Raw genomic sequence first — 21569 nt, 5'->3', positions numbered from 1 at the left:
AGTCAGGATACATTATGAGGCAGGCAGTAAATAAAGTGTCTTTCACAAGGCAACCGAAAATGATATTTAAGAAGATACAGTTTGGTGGAACCAGTGTCCAGAACAAAAAGAAACATTACATGCACTGACAGGCTGGGTATTGTATGTATTTGCAGTGAAATCGTGATGTGTTTTGTTCTTTGAAGCTCAAAGTGAAGCAATCTGTGCCCGAGAAGGATACCAATGCATTCGGTCGTTAGACGTCTGTGAACGAGCCCAGCGCCTCCTCATGTGTCTCTGAAACAAAGGCCTCAGCTTTCACATCGTTGAATTATGGAGGAACAAACCTTGGGAAACTGAATGTCTGAGCTATCCGGACAGAAATCTTCGTCGTCAGTCTCTCCGAGCTTGCGCTTCCTGGTCGGAATTTTTATACGAAGACCAGAGTGAACAATATCGATCTTGTACAGAAGTTCAGTGTGTGAAAGGGTTATAGAATGTAGAGGACTCACAGGTGTCAAGAGGGGGGTGGAAGATGCGGCAGAAGCTAAAAATTGACATTCAGTCACAAAAAACGTTGCAAGTTTCTTGTCAGAGCTCACATGAACGCGAAGAGCACATATCTTCCATCTCGCACTCGGGCAATTCTTTGGTCCGAATGAGTGGCGCACCCGGAGTAGACATGTCATACTGCTCATGGCAGTAAATATCATCATGAAGGCTAGCAAGCGATGGAATCCGAATCACAAGGCGCTTGCGGGGTTGAACATATGCGTCAGGGGACGATACGACGATTTTTGGAATCCCCAAGCCAAGTTCGTTGTGGGATTCTGCTGAAAATGCACATGGGGAAAGCATAGGCGGCAGGGGACTCGGAGTCGTATCAAGGACAGGCAAGGGCTTGACTGAAATCGCAGTTGTGGGACAACCCTTAGCCTTTGCTATATCAACACGCAAGCCAGCCCAGAAGGCGTGCCGTTGTGCGTGATTTGTGCGCGTGATTGTGATCCGACAGCGCAGTTGACAAGCGATCTGGCCGTAACGCGCGTTGGCGTACCGTAGCCTGCAAGCAAGGTCCGAGAGAGCTGCGTCGGATAGAGCAGTATGGAAAGGCATCGTATAAGATGGCGTTATTGAATAGAAGTGGATCAGAATAATGAGTGGCGCGTGATGGTAGAAGTGAAAGTGATGGAGGTTTGACGTGCCAGTGAGAGCAAAAAGAAGGTCAAAATCTCTATCGTATGGTACCAGTCCAGTAAGTCAGTGGCACGGCCTGCGTGCAGAATTAGAACCAAGAGAAAACAGAGAAAGTGAGGATGACGAAGAGGGTCCAGGAATTTCATGGGTGGAAAAGGCGTTCATATATATGCGGTGTCTGCCAAGTCCAGGGGCCCATACGTCAGAATAGACTCGTGAAAGAACAAAGAAGTGCCACTCGTTTTGGAGTCCCTTTATTGTAGTCTTCGGCGATATCAGACAGGAGAGACGGGCCAAAGCAAACCCATAGGGTCGTGCCGTCAAATGCATCAGATGCAGCGACGATCATCAACCAGCCGACCTTTCTTCAGTGATAATTACGTCGGGTCCCGGAGTTGACAGTAAAAAACAAAGCAATCGTCAGGGTCCAGCTCAACTGCATCGATACAGTGTGGGCGCAGTAATGAAAGGTATGTTTGGACCATCGTCCGACGGTGACGGTGACAAAAAAAGTGTTGTTCTAAATCTGGTGAAGGCGGTCCTATTGCACCCGACGCGACGACGTGCAAGCGCCGTATGCCATGCTTTGTCCAAACTGCTGGTAAGTTAGTAGGCGCTGGGTATCATTTCCGCCGTTCCGAGTCAGAAGACGTCTCTTCAGTAAAACTCTGATAGGATCAAGCTAGGATCAAACTGTAACTTACAATCTTATGCCTACTCTCGCACATAAAATTGGTGAGTTGTTAGGCTAAACTCAGATCAGAGACAGAAAAGTAACCAACTCCAAGGTTCTCTGCTATTTTGCCCTCATTGCGGCACTCTACTCAGTCCTCCAAAAGACGACGAGCAAACAGTCATATGCGAACAATGCAGCTATGAGGAACCAGCATCATGTGTGTACTCTCTGAGCCACCCAGATCATCATATTCATCTACCACGTTTGGCAGCTTATGAGAATATTGAGATAACTACTCGGTCACACCCTGAAGCATTCCCTTCAGCGCTGAGACAGAAGCGTAAAACCCAAACGAAGGTTCATCAGGGTAAAGTCTTACCCAAGGTGACCAGCATGAATGTATTGGAGATATTATGGTTTCCTTACATCACCAACAGGTGTCAGAAAAATGCCCGTCTTGCGGACATCTGGAAGCTTATTACGAAGAGAAACAGGCAAGGAAAACTGTTAATACCGTTTACGCAAAAACTGAGTTGACCTATGATCGCAGATGCGCAGTGCTGATGAAGGTTCCACAATTTTATACACAGTACGTGACTCCCCTATTCGCTGTCCCAAGTCTGACGAATGACTTTCCAGTGTGTCTCTTGTAAACACGGTTGGCGTGTCAACAATTAGTATAATGTTTTTGGGGTGGGGGTATCCAGTGGTTGACTGCGACTGCTAGGACAGGAAGATGTCTACACGTTCACTCCAACACTACAGAACAGGGCAACAACTCCGAAACCACCGAGGACACTTGCTAGTGATGCCACCGCAGTCTCGCGTAGCGGAAACGTGTCTTTTGAAAGGCTGTGGACATGGGTATAGGGACACGTATTACAGAGGTGTACAGCGGCGACTTACGTTGAAAAGTAAAATGCAAGAGCGAAAGTTGATGCCAAGAGGATGAGAGCTATGGACGGAAGGAGAGACGCGGGCACATAAGGTGAGAACGGAGGCAATGATTTATGTATGGCCTGCTCAGCGTGGTTGAGACGTGTCCAAATCTGACTATACGGCGGATGTCAAGGACATACCTGGATTGCCTCGTAATTGTCCATGACTGCAGCAGACGTTTGGCACGAGTTGTGAAAGGACCTGAAGCGGAGAGCAAGCTGCTGCGGAGGTTGTTGGTGGACCGATATAAGATTCTGGGCGACTCGAGGCAAGCTGACGTATTGTTGCCGCCAAACACATGTCATCAAACCCATATCAACGCCGTATCCGCCCCAACTCTCTTTCTTTCCTACCACCGTCTTGACTGCCACCTAATCAGTTCCTCAGTACATATTTCACGCCCCCTAAGGTCAGTTGTTTTAACTTAGATATCATCCTTCCTGGTTTTGACTAGGAAACCGTTTTATTCCCCCTCCTCTGCAGATGTCTGCGACACAAAAGGTTCAGCAGCACCCTGCTTTCGTTCAGGCGCAGAACAAGGCGAATTATTATATTCAACAGCTTGACAAGGAAGTTAGTAACGGGTTTTTTGGCCGTAATTCTTTGAACTAACATAAACCCCTCAATAGCTCACGAAGTATCCAGTTTTGAACACATTTGAGCAGCGGACTCAGATTCCAAAGACCTATTTTGTCAGCGGCTCTGTTTTGCTCCTCGCCCTTTTCCACTTTGTCAATCCTCTTGCCGCACCGGTTTCTAATCTCGTTGGATGGGCACTTCCGTGCTACCTCTCCTTCAAGGCACTGGAAAGTCCCGGGCACCAGGATGACGTGCAGTGGCTCACGTATTGGGTTGTTTTCGGGTTCTTCAACTTCCTCGAGAGCATTGCACTCAGAATGGTTCTCTACTACTTCCCGTGGTACTTTGCATTCAAGACGGTGTTCATCCTTTGGCTGCAGCTCCCTACCTTCCGCGTAAGTCGCGAGATATAATGCATTCCGAGACGCAGGCAATTAATGTCTTATCTCTAGGGCGCACAAACAACTTACACCGTTGTGTTGAAGCCTGTCATGTCCAACTTGTCCGGTTCGCGTGCTTTAGCACCGACCGACACGGTGACAGCTGAGGGCCTTCGCGACCGTGTTGCCAGCGCTAATTCGGAGTGAACTCGGCCACGCCCGCCTCTCTATCCTCGGCTATCGTTTCGCTCTGTGTAGTTCAGCTTGGATGGTCATAGACATTATACGCCTCCTTTCCATTGTCCATGCTTCTGCTCAGGCTTTTGAGGAGTAATTCGTTTTACGTTTCGATATGTTCTACTTCACGTATCTCTCCAAATCGTTATTGAGCTTTTCGCGCCTCATCACAGCACGCCGAAAATGTCACAACGCGTGGTAGGTGGCTGTCGCGTCCTTATTGGATGTTAATTCTGTCAAGGAAGCTCATGGGAACTGCCACGTCTCAGATCTTAGTGCTCGGGACCGAGCGAGCGTCTAAATAATCTTGATTCAACGCCAATAGAGACTGGTCGCCCTTGCGCATGAGGATAAAACAAACGAAATGTGAGGGAATATTACAATTAGATGGCGCCTTTGACTGACTGACTGTAATTCCTTTCGTTTTGAGGCTCATACATGCATGTCATATATAGGTGCCGAAGACTCCACACCAGAGTGCAGGGTTTCTACCAGCCAATGCTACTGCCATCATTGATCTACTGGCAGTAGTAGCTTCAAGCTCCAATAGTGCTCACGATCTGTGACAGGGGACGATGTGGCACCGTCCGACACGCTGTCCCGTGCTGGTCCAGTGTTAACGTCCACCTTTAGGTTCTCTGGACTTCAGTTCTGAAACTAAGGTTGAACGCTTCGAGACTTTCGCGGTCGTTGAGCCTTGGCTAGTCGGCGGAAAGATGAGGTATCTGCCAGCTCTATGCGACAGTAAGCTATACTTAAGTTTGTTTGTGCATATGTCGTCACACTCACTGGCACTTGCTCAGAGGAGGTTGTTTCGATAAGAGTCAGATCTCAGACCCTTGTCGGCGCATCCCGACGGGCCAATAGGTGTACAGTGCTTTTCGCAGTCTGGCTGTTTCCTTGGCCGCTGCTGAAGTGCGCTTTTTACATATGTGGTGAGATGTTGTGGCACAGCCTTGGCTCACGCACCGCCTTTGTGGGCGCATGTGTATATTTTTGTGCAGCCACGCTATTATGCCAGCAGGTTACGGGTTCGCGATTGCCCTGATTTGTGAACCTCGTCTTGTTGTGCTATCAGGTAAGTAATACTCCTCTTAGCGACGAATCACTAACTGATAAAGTGGCCTTATAGTTCTGGTTTGCATGTGATGCTTTTGTGCGCAGATAGGCATCGCATTTACTTCTGGGACATGTGGTGCTTTCTTATTTGTGGGTCCAACACCTGTGCCCACTCTTGAGTTGCCCGGCAGTACAAAAGCTCCCCATGTCGACATTTCAGTCTTCGACAAATCCTTCCACCATGTATTTCTACAACACATTCTACAACCCAAATTGTTCCAGTCGCGGGAGCGGCTGGTGTGATTGGTGGCGCAATTCCTCTTTCCGCCGCACAAGGCAGAACGGTGGTAAGCTATTCTCTAGTTTCTTCTCGTTCATGTAATGGGACGCATTTTTGCGATTTAGGATCGGCTCCTCCATGGCGAAATGGCTTTGTACCACGATATACGTGGCGGGAGCCGGCCTGGGCCGACACAAACAGGGTTGGCGGGCCTATGCTGCCTGCCAGACACCCTGACCACAGCGTGTGGTCTTTCCCGACTGGCAATTTGACCTGGACTCCCCACCTAAACGGACATAGCCACTTCCCCGCAACAGTTCAGTGGACTCCTGCCACACTGCCTGCCCCACCATGGCCCCAGACAGGCGATGAACGCCCGAAATTTGCACCCTGGCTTGCTCTAAACCCTTTCCAACCAGCCATGCCTATGCTTCAGTGGGATATCCGGCAGAACCCAATTACAGCCAGGCTGACAACAGGCGCACATATTTCCGCGGATCTGGCACATGTCTTGAACTCTCCAGCGACGGATATTCCGATCAGCATTATCGAAATTGCTATCCCAGCTTGTCCCATGGCACACATGTGGAACGTCGTCAGGGTGCAAAGAACCAGCGCTATCAAGGTCCAAGATATTCTCGATGCCATTTACGAATGGCTGCAGACACCTCTCACTCGAGCTGAGATGGAACACATCGAACATGTGAACCCAGACAGCGCCGAAGCAGTTTTATGGGCCTTACAAGAGAGAGCTTCTGTGAGTCCGACGTTGCATGGCTGGGAATATCGACAAGGACCGCGGCGCATAGACTGTTTGGGAGATGTTCGTAGATGGATCGGATTAAGCTACTCTCCTACGGGGCAGGGTATGCAACTGGTTCTCAACCTTCAAACTATTCAATGACGATGAAGTCTTACTTAACCTTCGCTTGATACGCCTTTCAAACTTCCAATTTTTCGACTCAGCTCAGTGTCGAACTGTTTATTGCATTCACACACCCGGGTTCTTCGAATTCAAGTGTTATGTATCTATTTTTATTCCTAATCGTATTGCGAAGATTTGTAACCGATAACCAACCGATATATTACCTGCACTGCATTCAACACACTTACTTCTCCATCATTGCACTTAAAGGTACTTTACAAATTAGAAAAACAGGATCTGCCACTACTGGTACATACTCGCATAACACGATAGCTCACCTATAACCCACAGGTCTTTCCTCTCTCACTCATAATTTATGAGCTGGCAACTTGTATCATGACTCAATGAGTAGTCACAATGCACGTATCGGTTATTTGCCGGTGAGCGCTATAGATAAGCTTGCGGCGTTGTACTCGTGTTACTTATATAACTTAAGAAGGTCGCGAGCCCATTTATGCCCTAGACCTACTAATCACAGGGAAAGGCTTCGAAAGGCCCCATCACCCGTGGCAAGACTTGGGGAGGATCTGATTAATGATTAGCCAGGCAGTCGCGCGCACGGACCGTCGCTAACAGTGCTCCTTCTGAGTCAATTGTGGCCGCTTAATGCATTTGTCAAGTAAAGCACGCGGAAAACCATCTCCTTCACCTTCTAGCGTCTACCTCCCTGCTGCTGATGGCTGTCTCAATAAATGTGACTCAAGCTGTAGGTCTCGTGTGCGAGGCGATGTTGTACGGTGCGCGACGTTTCTCTTTCTCTGAACCTGGGCTACTACTGACATCACTGTGCAGGAGTTTACTGCGTCCTATTTATTACCTCTGTTGTAATTCTCATCAAACGCGACCAAGTGTCCAACCGAGTAATTTGGGTTGCAAACTGCCTCCTATTTATGACATCTACGGCTCACTTTGCGTTGATGTTCAACCACTTTTATCTTGCACTCGTGAGGAATATGTAACAGGTTTATGATGCAATGCATATTCACATTGCCACAGGAATATGCTCCGTTTTCAGAGTTCGCAAACGAAACTCCTGCACTATTAGGAGCAAATTTGATGATTTCTGTGGTCGACTTCATTGGAGACTCGCTCCTGATCTATCGATGCTGGCTTATATGGGGGAAGCAGTTCTATGTGATTGTTCTCCCCCTGCTCACTGCTCTTGGGGGCTTTGGTAATTATAATCATTTTTCTCTTTAGACAGAAACGCTCACCTTTCATGTGTCAGGGTGCATCTTGCCCATCCCATCCCTCTTATTGTCGATCAACCCGACATCACCAGTTCCCCCAACTCAGATTGTACCATTGACCATTGCCGGATACGCATTGCCTCTTTGCACGAACATCATGGTCACTGGGCTCATCGCTGGTCGCCTTTGGTACATCTCTCGCATTCCTATCGTCGACGAAAATGGAAAGCCAGTGACTTTGAAAATCGCGGCTGGTGGGCGGCCGATGATGCTAGTCATCGAGAGTGGTGCTATGTACTTGGTCACGCAGCTCATTTTTGTCATTCTCGTAGCTATTCGAAATCCTGCAGAGGCAGTGTTAAGTCTAGCTGGGACACAGATCTATGTAAGTCCTCCAATATTGGGTTCGCGATTCAGCTAAATTTACACATGTGCGTCAGGGCATTGCGTCCACCTTGATTATAATTCGTGTTGGCCTGGGAATCTCGTCTGAGCAGACTATGCCGGCAGTGATGACGAGCACTCGCGTGGAATTTCGGTCCCAACCACAAGAAACCACAGGGATGCGCTCAGTTGGCACATGGAGAGATGATCGGTCTTTAATTCACCATCAACTGCGCAGCTGGATGCGGAACAGTGGTCATCGGGTCATCCTTCAAGTTGAATCCTTTGATCATCTGGAGACATATATATATATGAGGCATCAAGTTGCTTGCCATTTGGACATAGGAAGTAAGTGACCCTAAATATGTTACATGCTCGTACGAACTTTATTCGCCAACCCTATTCTGGCCGCGCCTCAATCACTCGTGAATGTTTGCACTGCCAATTAGCTCAATCACGTCAGTGCTTCTGCTAGATAGAGATCTATTTCAGCCGTAGCAGGTCTTACATTTCCTGCATCTCCCGTCTTCTTCTCGTTCCGCTGTGCGATTCTGCTGATGGGTGTCTCGGTAGACGCGTCTGTAGCTGTGGGCGTTGTGTGCGAGGGATTTTTATACAGTGTGCGGTTCCCTGCTCCCTGGATCACAGTGATCACTAACATTATAGAAGTCTACTGCGTGCTATTTATCGTCTGTCGTAAATCTCATCAAACGCTATCGCATGACCAATAGAATCATTTGGATTGCAAACTGCATCCTGTTTATAGTATCGACGACTAACTTTGCGTTGGTGTTCAACCAATTCTATCTTACACTCGTGAAAAATAACATTTGTGATGAAATGGAAACTCACATTGGCACAGGAACATGTTCCGTTTTCTGAATTCGCAAACAAACTCATGCGCTCATAGGAGTAAATGAGTTCTGTACCCCATTGGAGACTCACTCCTGATCTATCGATTGCTGGCATGTCTGGGAGAAGAAGTTCTATGTGATTGTTCTCCCTCTGTTTACTGCTCTTGGGGGCTTTGACAAATCATGATCAGTCTTCTCTTTAGACGGTAAAGCTCACCTTCCATCCGTCAGGGTGCATCTGATCCATCTGATCCCTCTTATTGTCGCTCTACCCGATTCATAACTCACCTAGAATTTTGGTCCCACAAGAAGGTTCCACAGGTTTGCGTTCAGTTGACACGTGAGTAAACAATCGCCCCTTTGATTCGCCCTCAACGGCATAGTTGGCGCGGAACAATGGTCAACGGGTCATCTTGGACCAACGCCTTGAAGACAAAAATAAGTATTCGAAACATGTAGAAGGACCTAGGACCATTATAGTAGATGATCAAGTTGCTCGCCATATAGACATACTTGGCAATGGTGTGAAACCGATTGAATTATGATCAGTAAGTGACCAAGACGGTGAAATTTCCAAAAACGCTCCTAGCCTTGTTCGTCAGGGCATCCAAAGTCTGGAAACACTGCCGCAAAGGTTCTAAGGCCAATAATAGTTAAGCACCACGAGGCTCGGTGCAAGAATTGCGTGTCATTACCGTAGGAAGATCATGGAGACACATTTGTTACAGGGACACGTCACGAGCGCCTACGGAAAGAGAAGAACATTCAATAGTGCAATTGAGACATCTCATCAGTGGCGATCGAGCTGTACGCTTACCATTGAAGACCATAGTCGAGACCGAGTGTGCGGTATAGTGGACAAAGTCTGAAAGCACCAGATGACACGCCATTGAGAGTCTGGACAGTCGGCCTTGAAACGATCTGGGCTCCCGCATAGCTAACCGTATGATACGAGTGCAGACATGTGTAAACACGCCGAGCCTTTGAACACTATTGTCCTGGAAATTCGGAATCGAATAACGCCAAGAAAGCTTAAGGCCGACAAACAAATGTCCTAATACAATCTGTCAAAATTCAATTGAGATATTGGCTACTAGTCGCATTGGAAAATTGGAATATGAACAACCTACTCTGGAAAGTTGCTAGAAAGGTTCTGGCAGTTCGGTCCAACTTGATCGTAATCTTTGACAAAGGTGACTCCAAGGACGATGATTTAGTGACGAAATCAGAGGTACCTACAAAGTTCGACATAAGTCTTAGCTCACGAGAATTGTACGTACGCTGAAATTTTCAAGGGTCCTGGTCATTTTTTAAACTGCCTCTTACCAGAGTGCTAGGATCGATGCAAGTACTGGCAGCGCTGAGGCTGGTTCAAAGGCTCGAGTGGGAGGTGGTCCTAATGATAAATAGTCGGTACCGGGGTCTTGATCAGAAGGTGCTTATTGTGCACCGAGTGCGGGGCTGGACTGTGCTGGATTATTACGTCCATTCCGCCGCGTGTTTTTAGGTTGACAACTGTTCGGTACGCGAGTCGATTAATTCAGCCGCGTCGACAAACGAACATCGTTGCTTGCCTGTTCATAAACGTCGCCCACGGTGTGTTCAACTATCTAATACTCAAAGCACTGAGCTTCCTACGAAGAGGTCGTGGTGATGACCGTCGGGCCCGTTTAAGTACATGATAAAATAGACGCCCATCATGAAGTCAACCGATTTCCGACGAGAAGTTTCATCTGTAAATTACGACTATTACTTCTAGAACGGGTAAGGCTCCTACAACCCTGGCTAACGTTTTGCGAGGCTTTATCCGCCCAACCCCGTTAACTGACTGTCGACCGCGTCTCTTTCATTGTCCTGTCCAACTCTTTTCACTCACTCAGTCGCTCTTTCCGTGGAATGTTCTATACCCGCAGACCTCCAACTCTATCTATAAATGAGTTGAATCATATTCTCAGCGAGTCGCTTGACATAGAAAGATTCGAATCCAACGTTAACGTTCCCGAGACTATCCTTCATCACGACCCACTCCCTTCCACCCCCGAAAAATCAAAATCATCCCCATTCCACCGCTTGTTCTCTCGCTCGTCAACACATCTACCTCTCATTCCACGTTCACCCACGAAACAAGTACACGAGCCTGTCACACCGAGCCCTCGCAAGATGGCTTTTACTTGGAGTTTATCGCGTTTATCGCCTCATAGGTCTCGCAGACCTGAAGGTCATATGGTGCGTATGTAATTCTGCAGTCTAGCACTCATATTCATGTCATGCAGGTGGAAGGTTTCGCAGGCGTCTCATCGAATCGCTCTCGCTCGTCATCTGTCACTTCTGCCGTTGTATCACCTTCGAGAACCTTGACTAGCATGTCTTCGACCTCTAGCCTTGGTTCAGTGATACCTACGTCCGAGCGTTTCTCCAAATGCCTCGCGGAAGAAATCGCATGTACGGAAACAGGGAATGAGACCCTCAGTACGAGGAGATCTCCTTCGCCATCTCCAGTTGCGATATCCCGTTCTCGGCTTTCTCCGATGCAAATGACCCACTTTCCACCCGCACCGCGTTCGCCGCTGCAGCTCCTGTTTGGTAATAAATCATCATCGAGTATCGTCCCTAACGGAGCAATGACGGGTGCGGTTGGCATGGAAAGGAGGTCTGGCACCTCCATAACCGAATGCAAGGACGTCGAATCTATCGATGATGACATCACACCTCGAGCGACTGAATTTACCATTTCATCGCGCAGACGTAGTGACAGTACCGTCCAGGCCAAAACACGACGACGGCCCTCAGCATTGACATTGATTCTTCCTCAAGAGATTGCATCCCTCTGTCTTCAACCAGCGATCGGAGTATCACCCCATGTGCCCTCTGATACTGAAGGTTCCGTCTCCGCGTGCTCCCTCTCATCTCCTACATCCATGACCGCATCATGTCAGCCTTCATCCTACGTTCCTTCGGTCTCATCTAGCGCACTTGCGTCGTCTGCCTCTAGCATGAAATCGGCAACTTCAACAACATCATCTTTTCCCTGGTCTTCTGCACGGGCTGGATCCCGTTCCGTGATGACCCCGCCATTACCGGGACCTCCACCCAGTAGCCCCCTTCCTCCCCTACCTATTTTAATGGCGCAAGATCCCGATGTCCTCACGCCCCCGAACGCACCAGTCCCTCTACCAACAGTCAACCCGACTCCCTCAAAACGTGCTCGCACCCCCGTGCGTACTGGCTCGCCTTCGGGCACAGCCGCAATTCCCCCTTCTCCTGGAAGTCTGCGACTCCCTTCTCGTTTGAGCTGGGGTGCTACAGGACGCATCGTGGTCCCACTTCCGTCAAGTCTACCCAGTCCGCCTTCCTCCCCTTCGAAAGAAGGGAGAAAGAAAGAACTTTCCCCGTGCTCCCCCACCAAGAACCAGAAGAACGGCATGTCCAATGCCACTTCCTCTTCCCTAGGCAAGCGTGCAAGTATTGGGATATTGGAGGCTGCCAGTGACTTGGAAGCTCAAGTGCGGCGCACGAAGAGCATACTGGTACTAGGCACTCGGCGCTCAAAGGGGACGATTAGCTGCACCGATTCACCTCCGAAACGCGTGCAGATCCATGCTGAGGCAAATCCCGATACTGAGAGTCCGCCAAAGAAACCAAGGAGGAAGTCGAGTGCTGCTGCCACAATGCCGTTTCTCGCAGTCCCGCGGGAGCGGAGAAGATCCGCTCCGCTACTGCGAAGTGGAGCCACATCGAAGGCTACGTCTATCACACCTGCATGTGCAGACTGGACACTGTCGCTGCCTTTCTGCATCGACATACCAGGGGGCATATGTGTGCCAACCCCTCCTTCAGAGGACGGTGCCCTTCATGAAGCCGATGAAGCCCTGCAAGTAGCACAAGGGGATGACTGGACCCTTTCCCTCGGTGCAGATCGTCAGATTCGCGCAATGAATGGGGAAGGGGTGGCGAGCGATGGTCTGCAACTCAAGGACAGCGCAGAAGAACAAATTTCCGTAACTGCACAGCTTCCTACGCCAAGTGCCACACCCGAGCCCGAGGATGACACTTCAACATTACCTCTACCCGCCCTCTTCGCGCCCTTCCCCCGGCCAGATTCTCCCGCGAGTCTTGGTCCTCACGGTGGTGGCCTTGATCTTGATGGAGGGTGTGGGAAGCGAGGTTCTGGTTGGGATGCTTGCGGGTGGTTTGGGCTCGACACCATGGACGAACCCCAAATGGGGGACACAAGACCTGTCTCTATGTTTAACTCGGAAGCATCATGGATCCGCCGGAGCTGCGACACTGGTGCTCCCCGGAGGAGTAACGTTGGTTTTTCCCGAAGGAGCCACGAGGAGCGGATACGCTCCCCGAGCGAGGATAGCACCGCGACGACTTGTACTGTGGACACCCTTTTTTACAGTGCTCGCACCAGTATAATTGTCATGTGATTGTTTCATGGAACGTTCCAATTGATTTCTCGTCGACTTCCTCGCGTGTATCCCTCCAAAAGTACCTCTCCACCGCTAATATCTCCGCCAAGTTTCCGAACCATGAACGCCCGCCCCAATAGGATCCCGGCCTTAAGGTTCCCAACCACATCTAAACCCCTATATTTCTGTATCTGCTACGCATGTCTTGGTCTTGGTGATATATCTCAGGCTGTTGTATCTACTGTATAGTATTCGCGAACGCTGTGCTGTCAAAAGATTCGGAAGAGGTACTTAGCCTAACTTACATTAGATGCCTATTTAAAGACGTAGTATGTCCCTTATATATGAAACCGCAGGACGGGCGTTACTCTCCACTCAGTTTCCGCTGATCTTGTCTGCCTGGTAATGGCTGATTGAGAGGAGATTAGTTTGCCACGGTCCACCGCGGTGAACCGGGCTTAGCTGCTTGATATGGGCTATTCGACCTTATTGCACAAGGTGAGCATCAAACGACGCCAATATTTGATTCCCTTGGCTAGAAGTCATCGGTTAGCTTGAAAGCATACAAGCAGATGAACTTACTTATATCCCTGGTACGTTTCATCGTGGCGTCAAGCGGCAATGCGTTTCAAGGATTTGAAAAAAGACAAATGCTCACCCCGCGCGCCGCGTAGATCTTGAACCAATCTATAACAAATGAGGCATCAAATCATATGATAAGTACAGCTGCAGTGAGGAGTCTGAGGACACATCTCCGATGATCTTGACGAAAAGGCTGGAATCCGACTGGGTAAGCTGTGGGTATAATATTACTAAGCCAAGTCCGGTTTAACTTCAACCTACTGCCAAAACTTCAAACATTAAATATGCACCGTTCGAAATGCTAGCTGTCACTGCCATACATTTCCTCCGGCCCAGACGAACCGTAGCTCCAGGAGTAAATCCAATGATACGTCTCAATGGTATTGATGGCACTGACACTGATTGTTAGTAGGCGATGCTCAATGGCAATTTTGGCTCTGCACCTATCTTTAAAAGAGGGCGGTTAATCAAAGATCGTTGATTCTGGACTATCTTGCGGTGATTTACTGACTGTCATGGAAATTCGTAAATCAATCGCGCGTTGCTGACCGTTGGATACAGATACAGAACACAGCAGGAAGCATGCATCGTGCCAGTGCACTTTTCCCTGGTGTCACGGTATGTGTCCCCCGAAGAACGGATCGATTGTCTCCATGGGACTCCAGTGTGCACCGTTTTTCGTTTGGCAGGGTGACGAGAGATGCGGCGCAGTGCGTCAAAGGTACCGCAATACGGAATTACCCGATGCTTCAGATATTATGGCTGCTGCCTGCAATCGAGTCGGCCCACCGTTTAGTGATGATTGTATGTTGGAGTCGCCAATATGCCACTATTTCTGAAAGGTTCTACTGACCGGTGATGCTCCATCCCTTTTTCGTTGAGTTCTGATGGCGTTAATGCTCATTACAGCTTGGTGCTTCTTGAGCGAGTGATGGACTCCACCGGTCACTCAAAAAAATGCTTGTAGGCCTTGCTACAGATGGGATCATCTGGACTGGCATATATGAAAAACGTGATGACGTTTCAACATGATGAGGTGGGTTCTCTAACCCGCTCAACGCTCAAGGGCAGTACGGAGGCCTGGACCCTTAGCAACGCCTCACAGCTCGTCATTGAGGGATATAGATTCAGAAGTCGTAAGTATCAACTTATCTCGCACTATCAGCTAACAAGACACGTCCTAGGAAGCCGCATTATATCTCCGACAACACCTCGTTTTGTAATCTGCTGATCCCAAATATGACCGCAGAAGAGTAAACAGCGTAGGCGAACACTGTCAAAGCTATTACACGCTTGCACTCGGTGATCAAGGTTACCGACAAAGAAAGAAAATCTGCTGTGTGTCTTCCTATCATACGCTCGTGAAATTGGTTTACTTGCGTTAGTGAGCACAAACTGGTCACTACAACCCATATGACCAGTCTTATTCAGCTATTCCATCACTTCATTACATCCGGAATGAATCATTTGATGGCTTTCCGCTATTTGGGTTGTTGACGCTTCGTTATAGATATGACCGTAAAAATGAATTATGAAGGGGCCCCGCAAGTGTTGACCTCAATGAAAGCTGAAGTCCTAATGGGGAATTTTGAGAATTCCGAGTATTCAGGTGTGGACGACATGCGCAGAACAGCAAATAGGCGAATCAACTCGCGACGTCTGATGTCATACATGGCTGCGAGAACCCGCGCCATCTCGGCCATACTTACATACCTGATCAAAATCATGTGTCAGATGAGTGAGATTCTTCGTTTCACTCATACGTAATACATTGACGAGCAATCCGTCCGCTCGCCTTCGTCCTTTGCGATGGGTTGGAGAGTACAATTGCCGATGTGGGGCGGCACTCATAAAACCATTTCCAACCTAGCGGCGGTGTACTGTCTCAAGCGGCATGGGAGGAAATGAGCGAGCAGAGACCAGCAGCAGCTACGTCTCCTATAGACAGACCATACTGTTCCTTCTTGTTATGAGTCAGCAGCACGCAAGTAACACAGCCGGAGTAATGTGTATTTCTACATTGCAAGAGTAGTGTGCTGATCAGGTGTCTAGTCATGGAGATAAGCGCACGGCACGCAGACGGCTGGCTGACTGCCAGCACACTGACAGCGAGCTGTGTGATAGCGCAGGTGTATTCAGGTGGGGAGTGATGGGAATTGCTCCCGCGGAACCAACCGTTGTGTCCTTTCATATGGTAGGTGACGGTCAAACCGATACTGAATCTTCCTTCCAGGTTGCCAGGCGTGACATGAACATATCTTGTCTACAAAAGCCAGGTGGAGGTTCTCGAAAAAGGCACCTTAAAGCCCCTTTTGCCCATGTCCCCCATGGTTGAGATATTCCCCGCGTGGCACTGGCAGACTGGGGCAGCCATCTTCAGTCTATTAGGTGTTGCTGTCTACTCCTACCGTGCTCGCACATCTAACTCCCTTCTACTACCCCTACCTCCTGGTCCATCAGAGCCCCCTCTTGGGCATTAGTATGTCGTGGTTATGCGATAATTTTATGTACTAATGTACAACAACAGTCCGCCCAGGAAGATTGCTCAGTGGATAAACGAATACGGACCAGTCATCTCTCTCAAGGATGGAAAAAATGTACTAGTCATCGTGGGACGCTGCCAGGTTTGACTCTATTTTGTACGATATTCACATTGTGGCACTGACGTCTCTGACAGGAAGCGATTGATATCATGGAGAAGCAAGGTGCATTCCTCGCAGATCGTCCTCGTTCAATCGCTGGTGGTGACATTCTTGGGAGAGGAATGCGATTCATCCTACTTCGCTCTGGGGACAGGCTCCGCAGATTTCGCAAGTAGGTGACACACTTACTGATTTATAAACCGACTGTCTCACAATCCCGATCACGTCAGGGCTTCGCATACGCACCTCCAAGTGAAGTCTGCTCAGACTTACGAGCCAGTACAGTTCGCGCATGCACGTGACATTATTTTGGACATACTGCACGAGCCCAAATTGCACCAGAGGCATATCAAACGGTTTGTCCATCCTCTATTCTCACACTTCGGTTGGTGACATCCGCGCATAGTTTTGTATCATCTGTAATTTTGCACGTCATCTATGGAAAGACATCCCCTACATTACTTGATGACTCGTATCTACTGCAGCTGCAAAAGATGATCCCAAAGGTTCAGAGCACGATGATGCCAGGTGCATTCCTCGTTGATGAATACCCCATCCTCAAATATATCCCTGGCTATGGACGAAAATTGAAACAGTGGAGCCAGGAAGAATACGACATGTTTTTCGCGCAGCTAAATCGGGCTAAAAATCAAGTGGTATGGACTCTTTTTCTGTCATTGCGTCAATTTCGTCATGACCTATACCAGGAAGGCTACAGTGCCCCTCATTCAGTTGCAAAGGATCTCCTTCAACACGTCAACGATAATAAGCTGTCTGGCGCGGAGATTGCATATCTCTCCGGGGCCCTTGTCGGAGCAGGTTCCGATACGGTAAGCAAAAGAAACCGATAAACATCAATGCAACCCAACTTGTGGAGTCTTAGACTGCTGTCGCGATTTCGTCGGTCTTAATGGCTGCTGCGCGTTTTCCACACGCACAGGCTCGTGTACACGAGGAGCTAGAAGCCATCATTGGCCGAGAGACTAGTATGAAGGTTAAACCCACCTTGGTTCAAATCCGGCTTACCTTGTGCCGCAGCTCCCACGTTCGAGGACTTGCCGCAGCTTGTTCAGCTTCAAGCCTTCATTTTGGAAACATTTCGATGGAGGCCTATCAACCCCTTAGGTGAGCTAATAATGTACATTCAAGGCCATTCGGTTGACATGCGTTTCAGGAATCCCCCACCGCGCAACGAAAGATATCATTTGGGTATGTTGCACAAATCACAGATTATAGGTCAAATCTGAGTTCATCGTCATCACAGAACGGCATGTGCATCCCTGCCGGTGCCACTGTCTTCGGGAATCATTGGTTGGTGCCTAGTAGGGATTATTTTTACAATTTCTTACTTCGTTCTTCAGGAGCATCGGGCGTGACCCCTCCGTCTTCCACGATCCCGAAGTATTCAATCCCCAACGATGGATTGGAGCAGACGGAGAATTCACAGAGACCATGAATCTGTTCTCTTTTGGTTTTGGAAGACGGTAAATACCGGTCTTTGTTCACTGGGTTTTGCTGAAGATATCTTAGTGCATGTCCGGGGTTGCATGTTGCTAAGCGGTGAGTCGACAGCGTGAGTTGATAAGTACTTTGTCTCAATGCATCCGCCATTTTTCAGATCAGTGTATATCGCTGTCGCTATCGTGTTCTGGTCCTTCACACTGGAAGAAGACCCAAGTAATCCCATTGACGATACTGCCTTTACCCCTGGCATAGTATCACACCAAAAGCCTTTCGACCTCATCTTCAAGCCCCGCATGGATGAAGCAGCATTGAAACACATCTTCTCTTAGACGGAGTGTGTTCATGTGAACTGTCAAGTCTGTTATCTTGCTATTCATTCCTATCACCTTTTCTGGTATGTGCCATGTAGTTATCTAGAACAACATGACGTTGCAACTGTGCCTTTACATGGTCGGACAGCTTTGTGGAATATGCCGTAAGTGCTATTGCAAAAAGCAAAGCCCGCCGATCATTCCCTCGAGTGCAAGCGTGTGTGGGATAATGGATTTCTTGATTAACGGCTGCGTAGATAGCGTCCCTGGCTATACAGTAGTCACATCAACTAGCCACTGATTTGGGTTGGTTTCATGATCACCCTAAAAGTTAACCATCCGCTGGCATTTCAGATCTGTCAGACAGATAAGAGATGTATCCCTATTTTTTCAGAGGTACAACCCTACAACTTGCAAGACAATTAGTATCAATGACATCTTGCTCTGCAATGAGTTAGTCGAATCACACAAGGTGCTAATGAGACCATGCATGAAACTTCGTTGTAAGTGGGTCAGACTGCCGCCCGCGCATAACCGTTACACCAAATGGTAGAATACTAGTGTCAGCGACAGTATATAGTATGGGAACTCAGGTAAGCCAGCGTGCTTACACTCATTCTTCGAGCGCTCTGTCGCAACGCACAGCATGCCAACAGCTTCATACGTGGTATTTTGATGTCATATGCGGTCGGAAATGTGGCAATATCCGAACAGCGGGGACACGTCGATGCGACTCGGGCAACGCAGTTATCACCGCACACACTCCAGCAGTCTCAGCCACTCTCTTTGTAAAAAAGCAGGCAAATATAGCATCTTCTGCGCGAATTAGAGGATGACCGTGAATGGGATCGGCTGCGTCCGAATCAAGTGCACGATTGGTTCATCAATTCTATCATTACCCAGGTACCCTAGCTGTGAGTTGCGGAGGCACCTCATGACCTCCCGCAGACGGTGTGAGCGAAATCAATACAAACACTAGTAATATAGGGGCATACCCTATTTGCAATAAGCAAGCAGCCAATAGCTTGGCTAGACGTGGGAGTCGCAGGAGACCACTCCTGCTCCATGCCCCATCAACATTTCCAGTTATCTGGCGGATCCTCACAGAATAAGATGGAGTTCCCGCTTCAGCTCTGTGCACCTGTTCCGTGACCCATTTGGATTCCTGACAACCCATGACAGCCGCGGCGCGGGGGTCTTTAACAGGCATGTCTTGCAATGGCTTGCATGTGTCAATATTTGACATAAGTCATGAATCAAGATGTATTGCAAAGCATGTGTTTAAGACGAACTTTGGAATATCCCAACAGAGGTCGATAAAATAAAGCGCGGCGGATATCTGTGTGGCAAAATCAATGCCATTTCAATCAACCTACGCGTCCCTGCCCAGGCTCGAGGTCGTCCAACGATGAGGCGAAATTAACGCACCAACCATCCAGGACGACGGCGGTGACCGTTTCAGCAACTTGCGTTATGAATCAAAAAGGACCTGTTCAACGTCGTAAATCATGGAACTGGTCTTGCTGTAAACCAAGACTGGGTTCATAGGTTTTCTCCTTCAGGTAGCACGAGCATTGAAAATTTGAGAAGTCTAGGATTTATTTCACGACATGTGAATTCATTGCTTTGTCTATACTGGCTTGTGGGTTTTTTGATCCTTGTGACCGCGATTGAAAGTGTATACTTTGTGAACTGACAAATGCGCCAAAAAAACAGACCAGCCTACCACGCGTGCCGATGATTAAGACAGCCCAAGCGTTGTCTTGAAACCCCTTTGGAATGTGGCGAGGCAGTTGGAAGCCGTGGTTTTTAATTGCAGCCAGAGCATGCGATTGTTACCTCTGCATTGTCGGGACCTGTGGTATTGGTGAAAGTACTTAAAGTTAAACGTATAAACCGTGACGCGTGACAGTCGAACTCGGAGGTAGTATATTACATAACCCGATTCTTGGATTCTACTCGGCCCGGTCGACGCGTTCCAACTTGAATCCAAATTTTACGCATGTTCGTTCTTCTGCACAAACATGCGGTAGCCACCTATCCACACTGAGTGCCACGCACCGTAAGCTTCCTCGTGCTTCTTGGTCCGTTACCAAGTGGCACCCAGCTAGGACCCCGGAAAACTTCGGCTCCCAGCACTGCGCTCACCAGCGCTCTAGACGTCCCAGACGTCAAAGCTTCTCATTTCAAATACCAGACAGACCAACCTAGAAGGTCTGCATTATAGTTGCTAGCAACGAAATGGCCTCAGGGAGAGCGCGACCAACGCAAACGGGAGGAAACTTAACCAGCCGAGCCCCCACTCCCACCAATAGAACCAGAGCTTCTCATCGAAACACGGTATCCCTTTTAATACCGAAAGATGAAATCTTGCATCAAGAATACGATGTAAAAGATAAAGAAAGCAGTATCATATTCCTAGAGAAGTCCCCATTTTGCCAATCCGGCGAACCCATATCAAACGAGAGTCTAATTCTTACCATTCTGCACATCACTCAATATACAGGTATACCACGCATCGTGATCGAAGGACTACGAGCGGTAGCAATCTTACTAGAAGATGTTCTTCTCAGCGGAGCACCAACAGAATCACCCACCCATCAAATCAGCGAATCGTTCTCAACCTTAATATCGACTCAAATCATCGCAGACCTCACAACATCCTTGTCAACCCACGTCATCGCAGCTATCTCACCTCAAATTGCCACGATCCTCACTGCCTCAGAGTCTCTCAAATCAAACATCGACGATTTAGCGAAACTCAACAACGCCCTTGAAGTAAACTCAAAACATGCCAATGAAAACCCATCGGCAATGGCAGCAGCCACTCGTGCCGAACAGACAGCCGACGCGGTTATGAACAGTATAACCGATGTTAAAAAAGCAATAGAATCACTGACCCCGTCTATCAGCGCCACGCAATCAAGCATCAAACAGATTTCCCAGGATCTCATCAGCAACGCGGACCGGACATCCAGCCCTCAAGCAGAACTCCCGAAAACATACAGCGCAATAGTTCAACAAAGCACTCAGACCCCAGGAACAGTCTCAGCAGCAATCGCTAGAGCAGCAACGAGGGACAAACAAATCCTATTCGACCCGACCCCAGGCAAAGTATTATTCGCACCCGAGATAACATCAGCAGAAATAGCATCCGAAATTAAGAAGGCCATCACAGCAACCGAAACAGAAGACACACCAGACATCCAGATCAAAGCCACGACTCGTTTACGCAACGGAGGACTCATCATCGAACTAACCACCACGGAGGCAGCAAAATGGATCAGAAACCCGGTCAACAGACTCAGAATTATCGATGCCATTGGTATACCAGCGACCATCAAAGAAAGACGCTTCTCAGTTATAGTACCCTTTCTACCCATCACCGCCAACCTGGACGAACCAGACTGGCTACGCACAATCGAAGTGGAAAATAGTATGTCAATGGGCGCAGTAGAGTCCGCAAATTGGATTAA

At 48.5% G+C, this 21569-nt stretch overlaps 9 protein-coding genes across 9 annotated transcripts; 7 read left to right on the top strand and 2 right to left on the bottom strand.

Moving 5' to 3' along the window:
• Window positions 1-882: 882 nt before the first annotated feature.
• DEU56DRAFT_703801 (uncharacterized protein) lies at window positions 883-1083 on the bottom strand (the record flags this gene model as incomplete). The annotated part of the gene is made up of 1 exon (XM_041347356.1): window positions 883-1083. A coding segment is annotated over one exon (201 nt), but the record flags the coding sequence as incomplete, so codon positions are not given.
• An 803-nt stretch (window positions 1084-1886) lies between these two features.
• DEU56DRAFT_867116 (uncharacterized protein) lies at window positions 1887-2530 on the top strand (the record flags this gene model as incomplete). Its single annotated transcript, XM_041355403.1, has 6 exons — window positions 1887-1911; window positions 1965-2069; window positions 2124-2236; window positions 2290-2346; window positions 2403-2441; window positions 2492-2530. 6 exons carry the CDS (start codon window positions 1887-1889, stop codon window positions 2528-2530), a joined length of 378 nt encoding a protein of 125 aa, XP_041215424.1.
• On the bottom strand, window positions 2324-3073 carry DEU56DRAFT_762647 (uncharacterized protein). Its single transcript, XM_041350743.1, has 3 exons — window positions 2932-3073; window positions 2759-2871; window positions 2324-2704 (listed from the first exon to the last, which is right to left on the bottom strand). Exons 1-3 carry the CDS (start codon window positions 2953-2955, stop codon window positions 2593-2595), a joined length of 249 nt encoding a protein of 82 aa, XP_041215423.1. The 5' UTR covers window positions 2956-3073; the 3' UTR covers window positions 2324-2592.
• DEU56DRAFT_268 (TB2/DP1, HVA22 family-domain-containing protein) lies at window positions 2854-4335 on the top strand. Its single transcript, XM_041345375.1, has 5 exons — window positions 2854-3200; window positions 3275-3364; window positions 3421-3765; window positions 3823-4189; window positions 4257-4335. The coding sequence occupies exons 2-4, from the start codon at window positions 3275-3277 to the stop codon at window positions 3955-3957; spliced, it is 570 nt and encodes a 189-aa protein (XP_041215422.1). The 5' UTR covers window positions 2854-3200; the 3' UTR covers window positions 3958-4189; window positions 4257-4335.
• A 916-nt stretch (window positions 4336-5251) lies between these two features.
• On the top strand, window positions 5252-6230 carry DEU56DRAFT_905651 (uncharacterized protein; the record flags this gene model as incomplete). The annotated part of the gene is made up of 2 exons (XM_041356741.1): window positions 5252-5393; window positions 5452-6230. The coding sequence occupies 2 exons, from the start codon at window positions 5252-5254 to the stop codon at window positions 6228-6230; spliced, it is 921 nt and encodes a 306-aa protein (XP_041215421.1).
• Window positions 6231-6433: 203 nt separating this feature from the next.
• Window positions 6434-8105, top strand: DEU56DRAFT_975215 (uncharacterized protein; the record flags this gene model as incomplete). Its single annotated transcript, XM_041359577.1, has 7 exons — window positions 6434-6631; window positions 6688-6988; window positions 7044-7195; window positions 7248-7425; window positions 7480-7826; window positions 7882-8013; window positions 8064-8105. Exons 2-7 carry the CDS (start codon window positions 6928-6930, stop codon window positions 8103-8105), a joined length of 912 nt encoding a protein of 303 aa, XP_041215420.1. The 5' UTR covers window positions 6434-6631; window positions 6688-6927.
• A 2304-nt stretch (window positions 8106-10409) lies between these two features.
• Window positions 10410-13447, top strand: DEU56DRAFT_34 (uncharacterized protein). Its single transcript, XM_041345749.1, has 2 exons — window positions 10410-10905; window positions 10953-13447. Exons 1-2 carry the CDS (start codon window positions 10576-10578, stop codon window positions 13110-13112), a joined length of 2490 nt encoding a protein of 829 aa, XP_041215419.1. The 5' UTR covers window positions 10410-10575; the 3' UTR covers window positions 13113-13447.
• A 2265-nt stretch (window positions 13448-15712) lies between these two features.
• On the top strand, window positions 15713-18185 carry DEU56DRAFT_874545 (cytochrome P450). The gene is made up of 12 exons (XM_041355985.1): window positions 15713-16300; window positions 16354-16490; window positions 16549-16674; window positions 16725-16974; window positions 17026-17148; window positions 17202-17304; window positions 17357-17443; window positions 17493-17527; window positions 17583-17629; window positions 17680-17802; window positions 17849-17878; window positions 17937-18185. Exons 1-12 carry the CDS (start codon window positions 16190-16192, stop codon window positions 18109-18111), a joined length of 1347 nt encoding a protein of 448 aa, XP_041215418.1. The 5' UTR covers window positions 15713-16189; the 3' UTR covers window positions 18112-18185.
• A 3118-nt stretch (window positions 18186-21303) lies between these two features.
• On the top strand, window positions 21304-21569 carry DEU56DRAFT_689980 (uncharacterized protein; the record flags this gene model as incomplete). Its single annotated transcript, XM_041347104.1, has 1 exon — window positions 21304-21569. A coding segment is annotated over one exon (266 nt), but the record flags the coding sequence as incomplete, so codon positions are not given.

The sequence above is a fragment of the Suillus clintonianus genome (genome assembly GCF_016758775.1).
Source record: "Suillus clintonianus strain FC179 chromosome Unknown DEU56scaffold_1, whole genome shotgun sequence".
NCBI classification, from domain to species: Eukaryota; Fungi; Basidiomycota; class Agaricomycetes; order Boletales; family Suillaceae; genus Suillus; species Suillus clintonianus.
The sequence above is the reverse complement of the archived record's forward strand: the minus strand, read 5'-3'. Positions and strand labels throughout refer to the sequence as shown.